The sequence below is a fragment of the Sorex araneus genome, chromosome 5 (assembly GCF_027595985.1).
Source record: "Sorex araneus isolate mSorAra2 chromosome 5, mSorAra2.pri, whole genome shotgun sequence".
In the NCBI taxonomy this organism is placed as follows: Eukaryota; Metazoa; Chordata; class Mammalia; order Eulipotyphla; family Soricidae; genus Sorex; species Sorex araneus.
This window is the reverse complement of record NC_073306.1, coordinates 171,588,041-171,609,819: the sequence shown is the minus strand read 5'-3', so window position 1 is coordinate 171,609,819 and position 21,779 is coordinate 171,588,041. Positions and strand designations below refer to the sequence as shown.

At 45.4% G+C, this 21,779-nt stretch overlaps 1 protein-coding gene across 1 annotated transcript in view; it reads right to left on the bottom strand.

Annotated features, from left to right (window-relative positions):
- Positions 1–12,978: 12,978 nt before the first annotated feature.
- KLF3 (KLF transcription factor 3) overlaps positions 12,979–21,779 on the bottom strand; it is a 33,362-nt gene continuing 24,561 nt past the window's right edge. Inside the window, exons 5-6 of the mRNA XM_055140500.1 lie at positions 18,928–19,088; positions 12,979–16,858 (exon numbers count right to left, since the gene is read on the bottom strand). Coding sequence (XP_054996475.1) covers positions 16,677–16,858; positions 18,928–19,088 — 343 coding nt within the window. The 3' untranslated portion in view covers positions 12,979–16,676. The remainder of the gene's footprint in view (positions 16,859–18,927; positions 19,089–21,779) is intronic.

Here is a 21,779-nt window from a genome sequence, read left to right as displayed (position 1 = left end):
TGTTGCCTAACTGGGCCGAGACGAGTATGCAGATAACAGGCTTTCCTCCTGTCGGAGGGAGAGAGAGAGAGAGAACTCTGACCCAACCCGCAGGAACCGGCCCAGGAAATGAACCCAGGCTTTTCAGTAACCAGCTCAGGAAGGCCACTTCCTGTCTGCAAGGGAGAGTTCGAGCAACCAGACCACGCGCTCCAGGGGCTGTCCAGGAAGCACAACAATGCCTGGAACTAGCCTTCCCGAACAGCCGGGACTCGACTGAACTCCGACCTCTTTTCTCATTTTTGTCTCCACTTCTAACATGGGGCCAACTGGAGGAAGCCTAATGTGTAACCCAAACTTATCACTCAGGGGGTCATGGATGGTGCTGGGGGTCACCGGTACTGTTCTGAGGTCACCTATGCTGTTTCTCTGGCCCCGGGTTAGAGACAGCATTCTTTTTTATTTAAAAAAAATTTTTAAGGTGTTTATTTAGACACATGATTACACTAGGGTTTCAGGCATACAACGTTTCCCACTTTAGTGCCATCATCCTGTGACCCCATTCCTCTAGTCACAGCGGCTTCTCCCACCCCCAACCTGATTCCTTGTTACATACATTGGCATCTTCCTCTCTCTCTCTCTCTCTCTCTCTCTCTCTCTCTCTCTTTTTTTTTTTTTGCTTTTTGGGTCACACCTGGCATTGCACAGGGGTTACTCCTGGTTCATGCACTCAGGAACTACTCCTGGTGGTGTAGTCCTATAGCCGGGGGACTATATGGGATGCTGGGAATTGAACCCCGGTCGGCCGCGTGCTATTGCTCCAGCCCCTCATCTTCCTTTCTTGCACCGTGATAGTTTCCTTCTCCTTTACTAGTCCTAGAGCCTCTGCTAAGATGAAAATGATGATGGTGGGGGATCCTCTTGCTAAAGCAGGCTGGGGGGCTGGGGAGGTAGCTGGAAGGGTAGAAGATGGCCTGACATGGCATGGTCCAGAGTACCACTAGGTGTAACCTCCCCTCAAAGAGCTCTGAAAAATAGCTTTTGCCTAATCTCATCTGGTAGCTCTTGATTCCCAGTTTGTAAGCCAAGCATGTAAGCTCACTTCATTCAGAGTCACAGGTATAATGCAAACAGAATAGCAACTATCCATATATTTCCTCTTCTTAAAATATGTATATTCACATGCGCTGTGCATAACAGGGTTTATATAAGAAATGCAAGGATAGTTCCACTTTTAAAAGGTGTTTCCTTTCAACTTACCATATTAAAGAGCTAGGAGAAAGACCTTAGGAACAAAGAGAGGAAGAAAGAATATTTCTTAGTTTAATATCCATTTCTGATTTAAAAAAAAGGCTCAGAGATATACTGGGGGGGTTGGTGATGGAAGATGGGCACTGGTGAAGGGAAGGGTGTTTGAGTATTGTATAACTGACATAATCCTGAGAACTTTGTAACCCTCCACATGGTGATTCAATAAAAAAATTTAAAAAAAAAGGCTCAGGAAACTAGAGACAAAGATAATTCTTTAGTTAAAGACTATGATACCCCAAACCCTGTAGCATTGTAGCATTGTCATCCTGTTGTTCATTAATTTGCTCGAGCAGGCACCAGTAATGTCTCCATTGTGAGACTTGTTGTTACTGTTTTTGGCATATCGAATATGCCACGGCTAGCTTGCCAGGCTCTGCCATACAGGTGGGATACTCTCGATAGCTTGCTGGACTTTCCGAGAGGGATGGAGGAATCGAACTCGGGTTGGCCGCATGCAAGGCAAATACCCTACCCTCTATGTTATCGCTCCAGTCCCAAAAGAACAGAAATCATTTTTATTGGAGAGAATCTGGATACATTAAAGATCACGCTAGGACTAGGGGTACCACACATGCCAAACTTAATGTTGCAGGGTGCAGTTAACACTGTAAAGCGTAAGACAGACCATAGAGACATGAGAATTGGAGCCAGAGCAATAGCACAGCGGGTAGGGCGTTTGCCTTGCACATGGCAGACCGGGGTTCAATCCCCGGCATCCCATATGGTCCCTCAGCACCGCCAGGAGTAATTCCTGAGTGTAGAGCCAGAAGTAACCCCTGAGCATCGCTGGGTGTGACCCCCCCAAAAAAAAGAGACATGAGAATTGAAGAAGAAAATGAAAATCTTCACATGCAGGATGGTTTTATAATAGAAACAAAAGAAACATGGCAAGCATAAATAAGGTGGGAAGGGCATGCTTGCTCCAAATATCTGTGGCATCTGAGAGAAGAAGGCAAATGAAACCACACCGTATATTAATTAACTAAAAGGAAAAAACAAAGCTCTTGAAGTGAAGCCAACACGGAAGTCCATACATTAGGCTGATGCACCGGCCGGCTCACCCTTGTCTAATCTCCCAGCACCATCCTCTGAAAGTGGAGGCAGAAAACAACATTTCTTCCTGAGGCTGCGCCAGATGGTCTACATGTAGGTCAGGTTGCCTGGAAATACAGTGAAGGCAGAGTTTTGCGCACAAGTGGTTTAAAGGGGAACACCACCTATAGTGGAGGATGAGGCTTGTCTGAGGGGAACGGTATTGAAAAGATGGAGTAACTGAGACATTTCATTGAATGTTTTGGAAAAATTCATGAACTATTAGGATATGCCTTTTTAATAAAAGTAAAACTCATTCCTTTCTATTTCCTATTTGAATTGTCAGTGTAAAAATTCACTGTCATGCATCACAAGGCTAAGTCTAACCCTAACATATTTCACGTTTTGTCTTTTGTTTTCAGCGGTTTGATTATGATAAGACTAGGTGGTACTTTCTTTAAGTTTATTTTGGATAGCCGCTCCATTTCTTCAATTTGTAGTGTCTGTCTTCACCCGGGTTTGGGGAGTTGTCAAACATTATCTCTTCAAATATATGTTTAGCCTTGCACTTTGTTCTCTCTTTCAGAACTCTGGTAACGTGCCCCCTTGGTCACCCAGGAGGTGTTGATTCATTTTTTTTGCAATCTATTTTCTCTGTGTTGTTTGGGTTGGTTATTTCGTATTGCCTTTTCTCGAAATTGATCAACTCTTCCCTTTGTAACCTCCACTCTGATACTGAGGTCAGTCAGTGAGCATTTTCATTTCAGAGATTGGATTTTCAGTTTTTGATTTTCATTTGATTCCTGTTTCTATTTATTTTGTTGACATTTTCTAGTTTTCCATTTGTTTTGAGTGCTCATCATTGCTCTTAGGAGAAAATTTATGATAGTTCTTTTAAAATCTTGGCCCTAAGGTTGGAGAGATAGTGCAGGAGTTAAGTGCTTGTGAGTTTGATGCCTGGCGCTAAGTAGGAGTAATTGCTGAGTAGTGTTGGGTGTGGCCCCCAAGCTAATAACATAAAATAAAATCTTGATCTATAACTCCAGTGCTCTGTCTTTGTTACTATAACTTGATGTTTCTTTCATGCAGGATAAAATTTCTCTGGGCCATTCTATGCTATTTAATAGTAGTGATTCAGTGTATTATGAGACTCTTGTATCTCTTTAAATCTATTTTAGCAGGCAGGCAACCCATTTAGATTTTGAACACATATCCTGACCGCATTTGTGGCTTGTGGCTTGAATATTAATTTAACTTTTGAACCTTTGTAGTCCTATTCTGGCCTCCCACTGTGCACTTATGCCAGACCAGTATGAAGCCTGGGTGGTATTCTACCCTAGGCTCGGCTCTCAAAGCTTCTACTGTGCTGGTTCCCGTCAGTTTAATGCTTGGACCACTTCAGAGATGAGCCCAATATTCCATACTTAGTTTATAAAGACCTCTTTCTTCTACTTACTCCTCTTCACAATCCTCTTCCAGCCCTCTGCGTGGAAGGGGGGGGGGGGTGGCGCCTTTATGCTGCTTTGTGCTGAGTGGACACTGTCATCAAGCATCCACCCCATAGTCCCTCACTGTACTTGGGGACAAGAAGTGTTTATTTAATGCAAGTCAGGGATGGTGGGCTGAGTCTTCCCTACAGTCTCAGCAGCAACAACTGTACCCATGCGAAGGGAAATGCTAGCTGCTTCTTGGGAACATTCATCAAGACCCGAGTGCAGAGAATTACCGGGCTCTGTCTGTGGTCCTTCAGCAGAGCATGCAGGTGGGGGTGTGACCTCTTTTATGGCACTTTGTCTAAACCAGCACAGATTGAGTAAAAATGACTCCATCCTCTCATTTTGGAGAGCCATCCCCTTCCCGGTCCCCTATTAAAAGTTTGTGTTTTTTCTCCTTTTCTTGGTCCTTCTTCCCCTTTCCCGCCTATGTGTTTGGTAGTGGTTGTAGGTTGTGGATTGCACTTGTTCCCAGAACAGGATATAATCAAAACAATCAAATAAAAAAAAAAACTACCCCAAGTGTAAAAAACTAAGGCATGCCGAGGGGCGAGTGCACTCGCGGGCTCTCCGGGCGGCTCTGTCTCACCACCCGTGTTCGGTGCTCTGGAACCGCAGTGTGTGGACTGGATCGGGTGGGCCGGTGGTCAAGGAAAGGCGAAGGAAGAACGAGGACCAAGCTGGTTGCTGATTAGTTACCGTTTATTCAATCTTTCATCTTTCTCATCTCCCGCACTCCCAGCTCCGGCCTCCCTCTGGATAAAAACTGCCGCTTCTTTCCCGCTTCTCTGTCTCCACCTCCTTCTCTCTCCCACCTTGCCTTCTAGGCTACACCCAGCCAGGTAGCAAAATCAACATAAGAAAGCCCTTCCTGAGGGCAGGGCACTCCAAAGCCCTTCCTCACTCTTAAGGTTTTTTTCTTTTCCTTAGTCCAGGAACTTATTAACATCTTAATACTAGTTATTTTTGTATGGACATAGCAAGGGATACATTGAGGCTTGCAAGGCAGCTCTCCTGGCAACATCTTGTCACAGGCTCAGACCACAGCACTCAGGCCAGATTAATCATTCCTCCCCCTAGCAGGGTCCGAATCTAGTTATCACTGTTTGGATCATGACAGCATTTGTCCATGATCAAGCTCTTAACTTATAGTTAAGCATTAGGCACTTTGGCCAGGCCCATCTCGATGCCAGGGTAGCACACAACTCACCGCTTGCCCTGGGTCCTTCTCGTCCCACGTTGTCGGGACCTTGCTTTGGGGATGCTAGGAAGTAAGGGCAGCTGAGGCTTAGATCAAGAGAACAGATGCCCTGGATGCTCATGTAGAGTCAAATGACTCCCAGGTTACAAAAGCATAACATTTGTTAAGTCTTCCTGTGTCCATACAAAAAGGACTTGCTCTGAATAAACTATGCAAAGGACTCAAGGAGAAGAGAAAAACATTATTTACAAGTCAACAGAACACTAAGAAAGAAGCTACAAATGAACAAAGAGGAATAGGAGCACTGTAACGGGAGTAACCCAATAGACCTAAACTACTGAGGCTATGTTATCCTACACCCAAGGAACTTGCTGCTGGTTTGCTCATGTCTTAAGTCCCAAGTTCTCAAGGCTACCATCTCACCCTTGATAGCTGCTTTACACAGTCTCTTAAATTTTTAGTGGGAATTAGCAGGAAGAATAGGGTATTTTACACTTAATCTTATCTTGAATGGAACCAACACCCTCTATCTTGGAGATCTAATCAATATTATTTTGTCTTTACCTTTACTTATTTTATAGTTTCCTTTCTGACAAAAATGAAAGATTGAGCATGTGTTGTAGACAACAGAGTGTCAGAAGCTTGCCCTGTACATTTGTTGAGTTGTGCCAGATTCTTTGACTGCAGACTTTTGCTTGTAGTGTATTGTAGTATATATTTCCTCAAGAACTCTGTCAGTCTCCTTGGGAGCCTACATTAAAATAGGACTTTATCTGTGAAAACTCTGTGCCTCTGTGCTATGGATTATTGTAGGATAACATTAGTTTGTCCTTTCTGCCTTGCTGCAGGGAGTTTAAGTTTATTGGGTTGCTCCCATCACAGTGCTCCCATTCCTCTGTGTTTATTTGTAACTTCTTTCTTTGTGCTCTGTTACCTTGTAAATATTGTTTTTCTCTTCTCCTTAAGTCCTTTGCATAGTTAATTCAGAGCAATGTCCTTTTTGTATGGACACAAGAAGACAGTTAATGCTATGCTTTTGTAACTTGGGAGTTAATGACTCTGAATGATTTACCTCCTGGGCATCTGTTCTCTCGACTTAAGCCTCAGTTGCCCTTACTTCCTAGCACCCCAAAAGCAGGCTTCCAACGAGGGACTGGATGGACCCAGGGCAAGCGGTAAGCTATGTGCTACCCTGGCATGAAAATGGGCCTGTCCAAAGTGCCATAGTGCTTAACTATAAATTAAGAGTTTGGTCATGGACAAATGTTGTCATGATCCAAAAAGCAATAACTAGATTCAGACGCTGCTAGGGTTAGGAATGATTAATCTGACCTGAGCACTGTAATATGAGTCTGTGGCAAGATGGTCCCAGGAGAGCTGCCCTACAAGTCTTAATGTATCTCTTACTGTGTCCATACAAAAATAACTAATATTAAGATGTTAATTAAGATGTTAGGAGAAGAGGAAGACCCCTGGATATGTTTCTGCCCTTGAGCCTGATGGGCAGTCAGGAAGGGTTTTCTTCTGTTGATTTTGCTACGGGACTTGGTGTAGCATGGACCCAAAGCGTGAGGGGTGGAGAGGCGAGTGGAGGAGAGGCAGAAAAAGAGAGTCAAGGAGTCGTCGGGGGAGAAGCAGTCAGAGTCAGAATCCAGAGGTCAAAGTCAGAGAGAGTATCTAGAGCTGGGATCTAGGAATGAGGGGCTAGGAAGGAAGAGTGTGTAAGTGGGAGAGACGAGAGATTGAATAAACGGAAACTGATCAGCAACCAGCTTGGTCCTCGTTCTTCCTTCACCTGCCCATCGCCAACAACCATCCTGATTCAGTCCATACACAGCGGCTCGAGAGCACCAAATGTAGGTGGTGAGAGAGAGCTGCCCGGAGAGCCCGCGAACACATCTCCTTTTGCTTGTGTATTTTATATTGTACTATATGTCTGTGTTTGTCTAGAAGTGGAGATTCTTTGTGTGTGTGTTTCATGCCAAGGATATATGTATAAGATACAAGTTTCAACTCTCCACCTCTGCACACAGACAAAATTTACTTCTGTCCCTCTGATCTGCTAAATAAATCTCTTGTATATAGCAACATTACCTTAAATAAAAATATACATATTTTCAAGGGCTATAGCACTGTAGCACTGTCATCCCATTGTTCATCGATTTGCTCACGTGGGCACCAGTAATGTCTCCATTGTGAGGCTTGTTGTTACTGTTTTTGGCATATTGAATATGCCACGGGTAGTTCGCCAGGCTCTGGCGTGCGGGTGGGATACTCTCGATAGCTTGCTGGGCTTTCTGAGAGGAACAGAGGAATCGAACCCGGGTTGTCCTACATATAAAAAATATAAAGCAAAACTGAGAAAAGTAAAAGGCTTAAATGGAGGGGCTGGAGCGATAGTACAGCGGGTAGGGCGTTTGCCTTGTACGCTGCCAACCCAGGTTCGATTCCTAGCATCCCATATGGTCCCCTGAGCACTGCCAAAAGTGATTCCTGAGTGCAGAGCCAGGAGTCAGCCCTGAGCATCGCTGGGTGTGACCCAAAAAGCCAAAAAACAAAAAAGACTTAAATGGAAAAAATATACCATATCATTGGGTTAAAAAATTGAATTGTTAAGATGTCAGTTTTATCCAAACACTCATTGACTCATTGTAATCCCAACCAAAATCCCAACAATCTTTTTTTTTTTTGAGATGCAAGCACATTCTAACATTTAAATGGAAAAAAAATAAATTAGAAATACTCAAAATCATTTTAATATTTTTGTTTGATTTTAGGGGTGGCAATGCTCAGGGGTACCTGGCTCAGTACTCAGGAATCTCTCTTAGTAGAGACTCTGGGGACCATATAGGGGGTTGGGGATCAAACCAAGGTCGGCTGTGTGCAAAGCAAGTGCCCTACCTGCTGAACTATTGCTCCAGCCCTCAGAAAAATATATAATAATGGAGAAATTATTTTTATTTCAACACTTACGATAATTAAAGTGATTAGAACTGCAATCAAAATAGCATCATGGACCACATCCAGGCATCTTAGGGGCTATTCCTGATACTGTGCTCATGGATCACACCTAACAGTGCCTGGGGGAACATATACAGTGCTGGGGATTTGAACCTGCATGCAAGGCAATGACTTCTAGCCAATAGTGTGTATGCAACCTTAGTTGATTTTTATTTTTAGTGAAGCAAAATGGTTTTTATTAAATTTACTTAGAGAAGTCTGAGAAGAGAAAGAGGAATATGTTCAAGAGAGAATGTGTAGTTGATTTTTTTGACACAGGTATAAGAGATTTAATGGAGGAAGAACAATCTTTTCAATAAGTGACACTGAAACTATGGGAAATATATATGAAAAAATTAACTTGACTCGTATATTAATTACAAAATGAATTCCGGATGGCTCGTACACCTAGGTATAAAACCTAAAACCTGCGAGTTAAACCTCTAACAAGAAAACCTGGGGGAAAATATTTGTGACCATGAATCAGGCAAAAATTTCTTAGAACACTGAACTATAATATATAAGTAAATGTTTTGGAATTTTGGATTTTTAAAAATTGTTTTTGGGCCACACCCAGCTATGTGCAGGGCTTACTCCTGGCTCTGCACTCGGGGTCACTCCTATCAGTACTCAGGGTGTGGTGCACGAGATTGAACCTAGATCAACTGCACACAAGGCAAACACCTAACCTGTTGTATTATCTCCCCGGTCCTTTGTTTTTATGTATTCCTGTGCTGAGTCAAATCCGGGGTCTCACAAATGCAAGACAAGTTATGGAGTCACATCCTCCAACCCCAATATAATCCATGAAGGGAAAAAATGAGGAATTCAACTTAATTAAAATGAAAACTTGTTTTTAAAATTCGCCCTTAAGAGAACAGAAATTACTGGGGACAAATTCAGGAGAGGTTGTGGTGCAGTGGATCAGGCTAACTGCTGATTCTTGTGGATAGTGAATATGAATAGCACGAAGTCTTCGATGTTCCAGCCCTTTATTTCCAGCGGACTGGTGCATCTCTACGGGCTGGCTCTTCAATGGCAGCAGCCGCAGCAGGCGTCCCAACATCAGCAACCTCTAGGTGTGAGGCAGCAACCCCAACTCCTCTCTATAAAGTGATCTGAGTGTACAGATGTTCCATATCCTCACCTACCTGGTTGGTTTCAGCCTATGTAAATGAGGGCTTGTACAACTGGCCGACTGGATTGCGTATGCCCTATGCAAATAAGGGTCTGTGGGACCTCCAATCAGATCATCTATGCAAAATAAGGTGCCAATAAACGGTCCTGGTTATGTGCCAACTATTATCTCCTGGCTTCCCCCAGTTTCAGAGTAGGATGCGGAATGGTCAGAGAGAGGTTAGTGCGCGTCCTAGCACCAATCAGGCTCCTGAGCTTTGCTCCTTCAACCACTGTCTGATGCCTTCTTTGTAGCTGGAACTGAAGTGAACAAATTCCATGCGGCTTGATCGATAGTACAGCGGGTAGGGCGTTTCCCTTGTACGCGGGTGACCCGACCCGGGTTTGATCTCCCGAATTCCATATAGTCCCCTAAATAATTACTTTGAGCATCGCCCGTTTGACCTAAAAAAGCAAAAAAGAAAAGAAAAAAAAAGAAAAAAAAAAGGTAAACACATCCCATCTGCCCATCAAGTTCTCTCTCATTCTGGCGAGGAAGCAGACATGAGGTCTGGAGCAGATTGGCAAACCTTGAAGGTCCCTGAAGACTTCTTCTCCCAGGATTCTTCAGATGCAAGTCAGGCTTAGGTAGACGGTATTCCTGTGTTGCAATATTTATATCAACCTCTTTGAACCACCGTGTGCCCGGACAGCGCATTATTTCTGGGAGTGTCTGTGGAGGAGTTTTTGGATGAGATCAGCATTTGAGTCAGTGGATTCAGTTGATGGTGTTCCTGACAACCAGTGGGCATCATCCAACTCACAGAACACAAAGAAGAAAAGAAGAACTCACCCTTTTTTTTTTTTCCTGCCTGTGCTCTTGAGTTGAGACATGGCCCTTCTCCTGACCTTGGACTAGGTAGGATTTACACTGTTGGTGTCCCTGGTTCTTCATCTTTGGACTCAGATAAGCACACACTGTTGATTTTTCTGGACCTCTAGCTTGCCAACAGCAGATCATGCGACTTCTCAGCCGCTGCAGTTCAGTGAGCCAATGCTGTCATCAATCCGGAGGCATAATCCAGGCAAGTCAGGGTTCCCACAAGGGAAGCAATGCCAGGTAATGAGAAACACCCAAAGCAACACACACAACAGGGAGAACTATGCCCCTCTTCCCAAGGAATTTTCTGGGGGTTGGTGATTGGGTTTGGGCCACACCCAACTGTGTTCACAAGGCATTCCTGACAGTGCTCAGGAATCACTCCTGGAGGTGCTTGGGTACCATATGTACTACTGGGAATCCAAACCAGGGTCAGTTGTGTGCAAGTGCCTTAACCCAGATACTATCTCTTAGACAAAGAAGAGGTATAAAAGGTTTACATATCTTAAAATGAACACAGCCCTGAAGAGCAATTTTTTGCTTCATGCATTCCCACAGGCCATGCTGATCTCTAATTTATCTAATAGATATATCCTATATGTACAGATACATCCACTACCATCTCAAGCTCATATATTCTTATTTATGAGACAACCATCTTTTACCTTATTTCACTGTATGAATGTCATAGATTGTTTCCCGCCCTCGGCCCCCGGAAGTGAGATGTGATCAGGATGTGAAACTTTATTTTAGAAGCGACAGACCAACTTTCGGACTGGAAAAGAAAAATCAAAGAAACCAGGGAGCAACTATTATATGGTGATGACAATGATGCAGCAAAATCTGGTTAAGACTAACTGAAACTGGTAACTTGCCCCCCAAAAGCTCCTGATTCTCTCACTGGACAACATCTGAAATATGGGCAATTACATAGTATATGTGTGCAGAGAGTCTCTTGTCCCCGCGCCTGGCTGTCTTCCCCGGGGCCCCTCTGTCGCGTTGGGCTCCAGCTTCCCTCCCTGCCCCGAGCAGAGCTCCCAGGGCCGAAGACCTCCAGAGCCTAGCCACAGCCATGCTCAAAACCCCTCTCCACATGTTCAGATGAGCCTCAGGCATGAAAGAACAGGCAGAAGAATCCAGGTATGTGGGACCCAGAGCTGAGACCTCCAAGCTTGCTCGGATTGGGAATGGGCCTCTTCCGCCCAGATTCCCCATTTTCCAGTAGCTTGGCAGTCACACCCAGGGACTGCCCACTGGCGCCGTGTAATCCCACCAACGGTCAACATCCAGACTTAAAACCAAGCTCCCGGACATCTTATAGCCTACTTCTCCCTCTGGGAGAACCTGGCAAGCTACCAAGAGTTTCCTGCCCACCTGGGAGAGCCTCACAAACTCCCCATGGTGTATTCATATGACAAAACCAGTAACAATGCTAGTCTCATTCCCTGACCCTGAAAGAGCCTCTAATGCACCATCGTTGGAAGGGCGAGTAGAGGCTTCTAAAATTTCAGGGCTAGGACGAATGGAGATGTTACTGAGACGGCTCTAGAAATCTGACGACCAATGGGATGATGATGATGATGATGATGATGATGATGATGATGTGTACACATTCCAAGTATATTCAACCATTGTAGCACTGTAGTACTGTCATCCCATTGTTCATCGATTTGCTCGAGTGGGCACCAGTAACGTCTTCATTGTGAGACTTGTTACTGGTTTTCAGCATATCAAATACGCCATGGGGAGCTTGCCAGGCTCTGCCGTGTGGGCGGGATAGTCTCGGTAGCTTGTAGGGCTCTGAGAGGGACAGAGGAATTGAACCCTGGTCGGCTGCATGCAAGGCAAACGCCCTACCCGCTGTGCTATCGTTCCAGTCCATTCAACCACTACTCACTCAAAGAATAAAGTTCCTCATGAAATCTACGTTTGTTCCCATTCTAATCATTCCCAAGTAAACTCAGCTTTACTCTAGTATGTCCTTAGAATAGGCTTTTTGCAGGAAGGGGTGGCATGAGTCACCACTCCTATGCTTTATTCTCATATGCGTGCCAGTGATGGACTTGGGATCTGCTGAGTGTAAGGCAGGCATCATGCCCCTGTACTATCCCAGGAATGGTCTGGTTTGAACTCAGCTCATGTCTATGAAGTAGAGTGGGAGTATAGCCAACCACCCGGACTAACCCCAGCCAGTAGTCCAAGTCACATACTAGACCTTTGAAGCCTGCTGTAAAATAGACATTTATATATGCTAACCTGGAGAAGACAGATGGACTACTGCAAAGGCTGACTTCATCTTCTCCAGACCTTCCTCCACTCATCAGCTTTCAAAGCAAGTCATGTGATGAGGGGCCAGCCAACCACTGGCTCAAGGTCCTTTCAGAAAGCATCCTGAAGTGGTGAGGTCCAGCAAGCCAGGATCGTCCATCCAGTTACGTTTGGTAGGAGAAAAGAGGCTATTACCTTTGACTTCAGAGAAAGAACACTAAACCCCAGCCAGACACCTTCTCTCAGTGGTGGTGCTGGCACTCCCAGTATTGTCCATGGATGTGGCTTACTGAAGGCTTGAGAAACCACTGTTTACCCAGATTTACTTGGCCAGAGTTGTCTTCTATCTGTGGCTGCAATCCTGATTTGTATCTTATTGAAAGCCTACTGGACGTATTATACATGCATCTCTTAAAACAATGAAAATATTTTGGAGGCAGGTGGGATCATAACATATTTGTTGTATGTAGATAGATAGGAATCTACATGTTGTCTGCATGCCTATGGCTTGTGCTTAACTTCCTCTGGGTGGTTATCAAATTAACTCACTGAGGAATTTTTTCCAGTTAGGTTTTTCTATCAGTAGATGACTGTCAATTAGAGTGACATAAGTGAATTTTCTGACCATGGTCTCCTACATGTTACTGGCTATTTATTGGTTTTGTTCCCAGTGATCACTGCATATAGTAATCATATGATCACACTTAATATTCTGATGGTTTTATTAACAAGTATATAATACATATATTGCATACTGTATATAGTATATGAGGACTGTACAGTACAAATTTATGTTCACAGTTTGACATGACAAAATGTCATTACTGAATTCCCATTGGACTACAGAGTAGAAACAGAGAAGGTACGTTAAACATTCACATCTTTAGTAAGAAAGATTACCAAAATGTTTCAGTATTTGCAAGTATACTAATGCATGCTAAAAACCTTTACCCATTCAGTTTTATTAGCTTATAAAATATATTACACTTTATTAAAAATTTCTGCATAGTTTATACAAGTATTAAAGTACTGTAAATGTAATAATCCTGCTACACTTGCAGGCATGGTTTAAGAGATGCTAAGCAGAAAGATTATTTTGACCCTCTAAGACTAAGTACATAACAGCAAAAAAAAAAAACAAAAAAAAGTGCTAGTATTTGTAAAACATAATATTGTTGTAGCCCTCATTTAATGCATGTAAAAATGGCTTTGTAAATGTATTATTTCTTAAGTGAATTTGCAATCATTTAGAAATTGTTAACCTTGACCAAGAAAAGAATAAAGACAACTCTGAGCCATTTCATGTATGACAGCAGTTCCTTCAAGACTGTATTTCAAAGCAGATGATTTAAAACCTTAGATCTCTGAGACTGTCTTTAAAACAATCCAACCAGGCAGGATGTGCAGGTATATAGTATCAATATGGTCTTTCAAATTCCACATTAGTGCAACACTGATAGTGCAGACGGGCGCTTAATAAAATAGAATATACATACATAGATAGTTCCCCTGTAAATCTGTTCCAAGGCCCTTGAAACATCTGAGTATTTAGCATTTCCTTAGTTGAACATCACTATGCTGCTAAGACATTCTCAAAACGAAGTGATTTAGAATGTTAATGCCCATTTATGGTAGAGATTCACATTTAGAACTCTAAGACAGGATGGATTTCAGATTAAATTTTTCTGACTTCTTTCCCAAGATGACACCTGGATCACTGTGGAAGAAATTCTCTTAAACAGAATTTGTACAACACTATATAACTTCATGTGTAGAAAACATTCTTATCAATTCAAAATATTGCAATGAAAAAAATCACCATTGATAGTAACATGGCACATCATTAAAACCACACATTTTAAGGGCATCTTGTATTTGAGGTCTTCCACATTAACAGCTAAAAATGACTAAGAGACTAAATTTCTCAACTATCATAGTAAATACAAATATATATATATTTATATGTATAAAGACATTTTCATAAGAGCCAATTGGTAACTAAAGTACACAAACCAGCATGAGAACAGAGAATGGCCTCTGCGGGTTTCCTTTCAGAGTTATAATGGATCTTTGTTAATGAACTGCTAACAGAATCTAAGCAATGTCATCTAAGCCACATGATACAGCCTCTGCAGGGATCTGCTTCCTCCTTTGAACAAAAATTTCATATGCCATAGCAGACACATCAAATTTCATGAGAAACCCATTAAGTTTTCTATTAATTGGACTCAAAACTCCAAGCTAGCTATTTAAAGATCAACTCTACCCTTCCTTGTCCTCCCTCTCCCCCACCTTTCCCACCTTTTCTCTGGGTTGGAAACACATAAACGGGTTAAGCTCTATCAACACAAACATTCCTTGCTTCCCAACTGAATTCTTCAGTGTGTTATGGAAGGACTATTTCAAGAAATACATGCCTCGGCAGGAATGTGACTAAACATTTATAAGACAGACCAGTACCCACTTTTCCAAGAGCCATTTTTATCCCTCAAGTCATGTCCTAGTTGCAAAAGATGAAGAAAAAAAATAAAGCCCAATTAGTATGTTTTAATCTTCTATACAAATTTTGCAGTGCTTACAAATCAAACCAAACCAAGTGCCAAGGTAACACATCACTTTGCATGTCTCAGCTACCTTCCCCCTGTCGGTTCAGAGGGCTGGTCACAGGTGAAGTCCCGACAACTCCTTTTACGAGCATGGCGCCATCCAAGTCAGCTCCCCACACGATTCGCAGGCCTCCCAAGTAACTCATGCACGGGTGCTTTTATAAACAATAAAGCAATGTATTCCTCCCAGGTAAGATTGGGTGGGATCCTGACTTGCAGCAGGGACGAATCTTCAGGATTCCACTCTCCTTTCTCCATCCTTTATCGAGGGATGATGAAGGCGCATTTGGTTCTATGGACCCATGTTTGACCACCGTGGCCCACTTTCTTCAAATCTGAGACCAACGGCCTTTTGGTGTGTGGAGTATTTCTCACGGGTGTTTGTTTAGACTATGGTGCTCAAAAGCCTGCTTTTGAAAAACTTCCTCCCAATAACGGTGCTCTCTATTTTCAACATCAACAGGAGTCATTTTCAGTTTGTTCTTCAGATGGGAAACTTGATAGTGAGGAGACAACAAGCTCCAATAGCAAATGGGGCATTTTGAGCTACATTAGGAGTCCCTGAATTGTGGTTTTCCTCTATTTTTCGAAAATCGATCCCCCCAATAAAAGTTGGTGTGCTTCACAACTAGTTATATTTACAAACAGTGTCACTTGGGCCTTCTACTGGATGCACTGACTAAAGCATGAGCAGGTGATCATGTGTGTGCATGAACACAGACGAGAGCCAATTTGGCACCTTGGAGCTCACGGGGATGAGTGTTTGTCTAAAAGCTGTGTCATCGACTTGAATACAATGACCAGAGCTTCCTGGTTTGCCAAAGAACAAAACAAAAAACAAAACCCTGTATATAAGTAGTTTAGGTCAAAAAAAAAAAAAAAAGGCCATCCATATTATCACCCCAAATATTCTTCTTTTTTTTTGAACTATTACTGGGTGGGTATTTTTGGGACATCCCTACTATCAATACTTGACCGTCCATGTGAAGGTTACCCTAGGAATGGGAACAGGTGCGTGGATTTGGCTTGGCCGTGCCCCTCTGCAAAGCTGACCATGCAGAAGCCCAGGGAATGCACTACACAGGCCCAGCGATGCTCCCACAAAAACCCAGGCCTGCGACCAACAGGATCAGAGGCCGATTCCTCCTCTGCTCAAGGCTCCCTCTGCTCTTTCTCCAGGGACAGCCACTGACCCTTACATCGATGGTCACAAAGGAGGGCATGGGAACGGTGAGCCAAGCCAAGCAGCGCCCCCTAAGAAAGGCAGCGCACCCTTGCTGCCCCTCCAGCAAGGCCGGGAAAGGGTGTTGGCCCCACTTTTAACTGTCGCGAGCACAAAACAAGATCCCAGGGCTCAGAGGTATGCGTGTCTCTGGCAAGGACTAGCAGGCTGGATACTGGATTTCTAATACATTTACTTTTTGATGTTATTTCAAGGAATACACGGAGAAACTGACAATGGATAATGTGAGTTGACATGTTCCCTTGTTCTCATTACATTAAATGTATCTCTAAAAAGGGTTTGCTTAGCATCCCCGGAAAAAAAGAGAAAAAAAAAAAGTGTTCACATTCTTTAGGTCTGACCCGTGGTAAGGAGAGGGAGGACGAGAAAAGCTCTACTACTGACCATGTGGAGGTTTGATGATAGAAATTCAGAGATTCAGGCCAGCTGAATCAAAGGAAAATGTACATGTAAAAAATGCGTTCGAGAATGGGAGGGAGGACAGTGAGAGAGCCGGGCACGTGGGGAGCCCCGAGAAGGTGGGCGCAGGAGACGACGAGGGGCGTCTTCACACCAGCATGTGGCGCTTCCTATGCAGGGCAAGGTGGTCGGAGCGAGAGAAGCTCCGGTCACAGTCTGGACACTGGAAGGGTTTGATACCAGTGTGTTTCCGGAAATGTCTTGTCAGTTCATCGGACCGAGCAAACTTCCACGTGCAACCTTCCCACGTACACTTGTAGGGTTTTTCTCCTGCGACAAAAGGTGAAAAATGGAGAGTTGATTTCTTCTGGAGAGCAAGTGGCTACCAGTAAGTAAAAACAGTTAAGGATTTTGAGGCAAAACGTCTTTTGCAAGGGAGATGGTGAGGGAGACTCAACCTTGTCTTGGGGGACCCACCCAGGGGCTCCTACATCCTTGGAATTGTCTCCCCCACCCCTGAGCTCATGTTTTTATGGAAAATGTTACTTCCAAGACATTTTCATTCAGTCACTTCTCAATAACTGCACATATACCACAGCGAGCAAGAGAAAGTGAGTCCATTTTTATAGGTCAATGACTCTTGAAACCCGGGAGGCTTTGAGGAGTTCTTAAAAGCTGAGTTTTTACATACAAGAGACCCGGGTTTGAGCCAGGGGGCATCAGATGATTCTCTGAGCACTGCTAGGTATGACCCCAAGTCCAAAAACTGAAAGAACCAAAAAGTTCCCAAGGCATGAAGCCACTGAAACCCACACCAAGGAACTAGCTCAATTTGCTTTGCCCTCAGCAGCCTGGCTAGAGAGTCTGCAAAGCCCCTGGGTCATCCTGGGATCTGTATTTCCTCTGCCTTCAACCCACGTTGGTGGTGTACTTCCATGCTGTGGAAACAACTAACGCCATGAGGAGTGCAAATAAAAGTCCGTGAGACTTTCTTACTCTATGCAGTAGTTTTCCAAAAACAAGAAGTTCTCTGCTGAAATATCTACCAGCGTGTCCATGTCTGATCTTTGGGTTCACAAACTGCAAGGAGGCCGAGGTACCGTGCTTTTACTCAGGGGCACCCTTAAACAGAGCAATTCCTCGCCATCTTTTCAGAAGCCCAGCTCCCACACTCACTCCCAGTGGGCACCCGGTAATGGCCAGGTGGGAGCAGAAGAGTGAGGGAGGGAGAGGGACAGGTAGAAGGTGCTCAGCAAGGGTCACTCACGGCTGTCTCATCTGCTCTCATGCCTAATCATGGCGAACCAGCCAATGCCCCTTTAACCAGCCTCTCCTCTCTAAAATCACACAGTATGGGGCCAGAGTGCCAGTACAGCGGATAGGAAGCCAATCTCGACAAGGCTGACCGGGGTGCATCCCTGGCACCCCAGACAGTCTCCTGCATCTGCCAGGTGTACCATTCCGACAAGCACGGGTTCATAGCCACTTTTCCAAAAGAAGTTCAAATCCAGTGAGATATTTGGAATCTAATCACAGGCTTTGCTGCACTGAATACAAATGCTAAAAGGCATTTTCCCCTGGTCTTATATATTTTTTCCCAAATAGTATTTTATTGATCTCAGGTTGAAGCACGCAGACATTCCCCTTAGTGCCCTAGGATGCTCCTAAGAACAGATTTGGCTTTGGGGCTAGAGAAATTGTACAGCGAGTAGGACACCTGCCTTGCACACAGCCGGCCCAGGTTCAATTCCTGAGCCTGCCAAGAGTGATTCCTGAGTGCTGAGCCAGAAATAACCCCTGAGCACCACTGGGTATGACCCCAGAACAAAAACAAAAACAAGGACTTGGCTCTGGCCCCTGGGAGCCGCTAGGTACAGCCTCTCCCTGCAGCAATGTGACCAGGCCAGAAGCTGTGGGGTCTGTGCAGCCCAGTGCTCCCTGCAATCCCACCCTGCCGCCTAAACCCGATCGAATCCAACAATTTCCCCCACCTTGGGTGGTGGTGAAATAGAATGACTCATAACCTGATTCTGAGGTCATCTTCCCAGAGCCAGGGGCTCTGCTCTGCTAGCTCTCACGCCCTCGAGGGCACAATTACAAGTGACTGAGTGGGAACAGAGATGGGGGGAGGGTAAACTTGGAATCCAACTTACTAGAAAATCACATGAACAACCTCACTTAGTTTTGGACCCACACCCAGTGGTGCTCAGGAGCCTACATCCAGCTCCGCATTCATGGGGATCGCTCCGGATGGTGCTGGGGTGAACGACGTGGGGCCAGGGATGGAACCCGGCGCCTCACGCTTGCAAAGTCTGTGCTGGGTCCGAGGAGCCCTCCCCTCAGCTGCTCTCGCACTGCGTCCGGGGCAGGAAGCTGGTGAGTCGGGAATGTGCCCTTACCTGTGTGCGTCCTTCTGTGTGCTTTCAAGTGAGAACTTTTTGTGTACACTTTGTTGCATCCCTCATAGTCGCATCTGTGTATCCTCCGCTTCCTCTGCGTGTCGGGCGATTCCACAGGTAGCGGTCTCTTCCCGGGCTGCACAATGACCGAAGGGTGATTCCTAGGGAAGCCAACGGGAGCAGAGCCTGTTAAACGCCAGGGCACCTCACTGCTCCTCCGTCAACCGAAACACACACGAGAACCCGGCAGGAGAAACTAGAGGGGACGAGCTCATCAGGCCACGCTGCGAGAGCCGGTCCGTGGGCCAGGAGGGAGCACCGGTGTACCAGGAGCCAGGCTCTGGGCTCAGCACCGGGGCCCGGGGATGCAAGAAAATGGGGCTCCATGGAGCTGGAGCGATATAGCAGGGAGGGCGTTTGCCTTGCATGCGGCTGACCCGGGTTCGATTCCCAGCGTCCCATATGGTCCCTCGAGCACCACCAGGAGTGCAAAGCCAGGAGTAACCCCTGTGCATTGTCGGGTGTGACCTCCAAAAGCCAAAAAAAAAAAAAATGGGGTTCCTGCCCCTCGAGGAGCTCAGGGGGAGACAGAGCATCTGGAAGGGTCTGGCCTTAAAAAGAGCAGGAGAGAGGACCTGGGTTGTTACTCATCAGTACATCAGTACCCTGGGCCTGGCCTGAGAACACTGTGATTCTGAGGGGGTGATGTGAAATACTCTGCACCCTTATCCTTACCCAGGCAGCGCTGCTCTTCTAGGTGAAAAGGTCAAATTCCTCACCGTTTTGAGGGGTGTCGCAGGGCCTTGGGCCACACTGAGCTGTGCTCAGGGTTTACTTCTGTCTCTGTGCTCAGGGATCACTCTTGGCAGAGCTCAGGAGAACACGTATGTGCCGGGGAGCAAGTTGGGGTCAGCAGGGAGGAAACTGGGGTCAGCTGTGTGCAAGGCGAGTGACTTATACACCTGTGCTACCTCTGGTCCCCTCTTGATTTCTGAGCTGCCGGGAACTGCAACGAGCCTCCCGTATGCGAGGTGAGAGGGCCTGCCATGAGCCACCTCCCTGGCCCTAAGGGTCAAATCCTTAAACCTCAGGCAACCAGTTAAAATACTGGTAGCCCTGGCATTCGGCTGGAACCTCCCCGCCTCTCTTGCCATGCAGGGTATGGTTCCTTGGGCTGCACACATGGCAAGCATGCATTCAACCCAAGAAAACTGCCAATTCCCACAAAACCTTTCGGTCCTGGGCATCTCTCTCAGCCCAAAATGCTGGCACCACCGTTTGGCAGAATCAAATTGGGCCTTTTCCATTCTGTCCATGAGGAGGTTTGCCAGGACTGTTAATTCCCCACACTCTCAGCTGTGTCCCTCAGCTGGCCTCTCTGTGCCTCAGTTTCCCCTCTGTAGAGTTTGGGGTGGTCATCTGCTCTCAGAGGTAGCTTGTCAGCGAGCACACAAAGCACTTGAGACCAGGACAGATTCTTCCAAGAAGCAAGCCCCGCTCCCTGGGCCCAGAGACCCGTGAGCACCTTCTGCCCACAGCTGCTCCGTCTCTCAGAGCATCCAGCTCAGCGCCAGGCCAACACCTCTTCTCCCACGGAGGGTTTCCCGGAAAGGTGAACTCCTCTGGAGTGCACAAAGGGCTCGCAAAGGTCCGGGGCCGGGGCAGGCTGGGGGGAGAGCTGTTTGCTGGAGGTTGTTTGGGATCATTATGGTTGAGGCGTCAGAACCGCTTGGGTGTGTGAAATGCATCTAGTGTGGTCTGGGGTCCCCAATCCCCCTTTGGGGTAAGACAAAAATCACACACGCAACTACGCGGGGAACTGCATTCTTCCAGGTTTGATCCTAGAGTTCATTGACCTAAATATTTAACAGGAGATGGGACTGGAGAGACAGTACAGCAGGCAAGGTGCTTGCCTTAGCACAAGGCCAGCCTGGACCCTATATGGTCCCCTGAGCTCATCATGTGTGATCCCTGAGCACAGAACCAGGGTAAGCCCTAAGCAACACTGGATTTGACCTCAAAACAAACAAATCAAACCAACACAAATTTAAGAGAAGAGTTTGGATCAACATAGAAATATCCTGAAAAAAAAAAAAAAATTCTAGGGGCACATGCCTGGTATGTGGGATGCCCTGGGCTCAAGACCTCGCAAAATACACACACTCTCTCCCCACCACCCGGTAAAACAGACAAACACACAGTGACATACAAATGGGCATGAAAGCCTGCGTCTTAAAGCCTGTCTCTGGATAGGGAGGGTTTCCGAAAGCAAATATTATCGAGGCTGCCTCATCGCAAGGGGACTGGGCGCTGGGTTTCAAGTGATTTTTTCCTGGCGAGCCGGTTTCCTATGTGGGCCGCTACTGGGCGCGCTCCCAGACATGACTTAATCACATCTGTGAGAGCATGACTTGGAAGAGCAACAAACTAACTGTGGCTCATCTTGTTCGATTTTTTGAGAGGCAGGCTACATTTTTTAAGTCGGCATTAAAATAAGCTGATAATCATGAAAGCCATAGAGCTTGGAATAATTAAAATATAACCTAATGAAAGAAAAGTGAAAAAAAAATATGAGTGCTGCCTTTAAATATCTTTCTCCTGTCATATTTTATGCTGGATTTTATGGCCATTTGGGTCTATACACCCCTGTGTGGGTTAACTTGACTTTATTTTGACACCTGGCAGTGCTCTGACCATGCTTGGAGAACCACATAGTGTACCAGGGTTTGAACCTGGATGGGGGCTGTTTGTGAGGCAAACGCCTTAACCTGGTCAACTTAAGTCATAGTACAGATGAGCTGGCCAGGGGCACTGCCGTCACACACACACACACACACACACACACACAAATT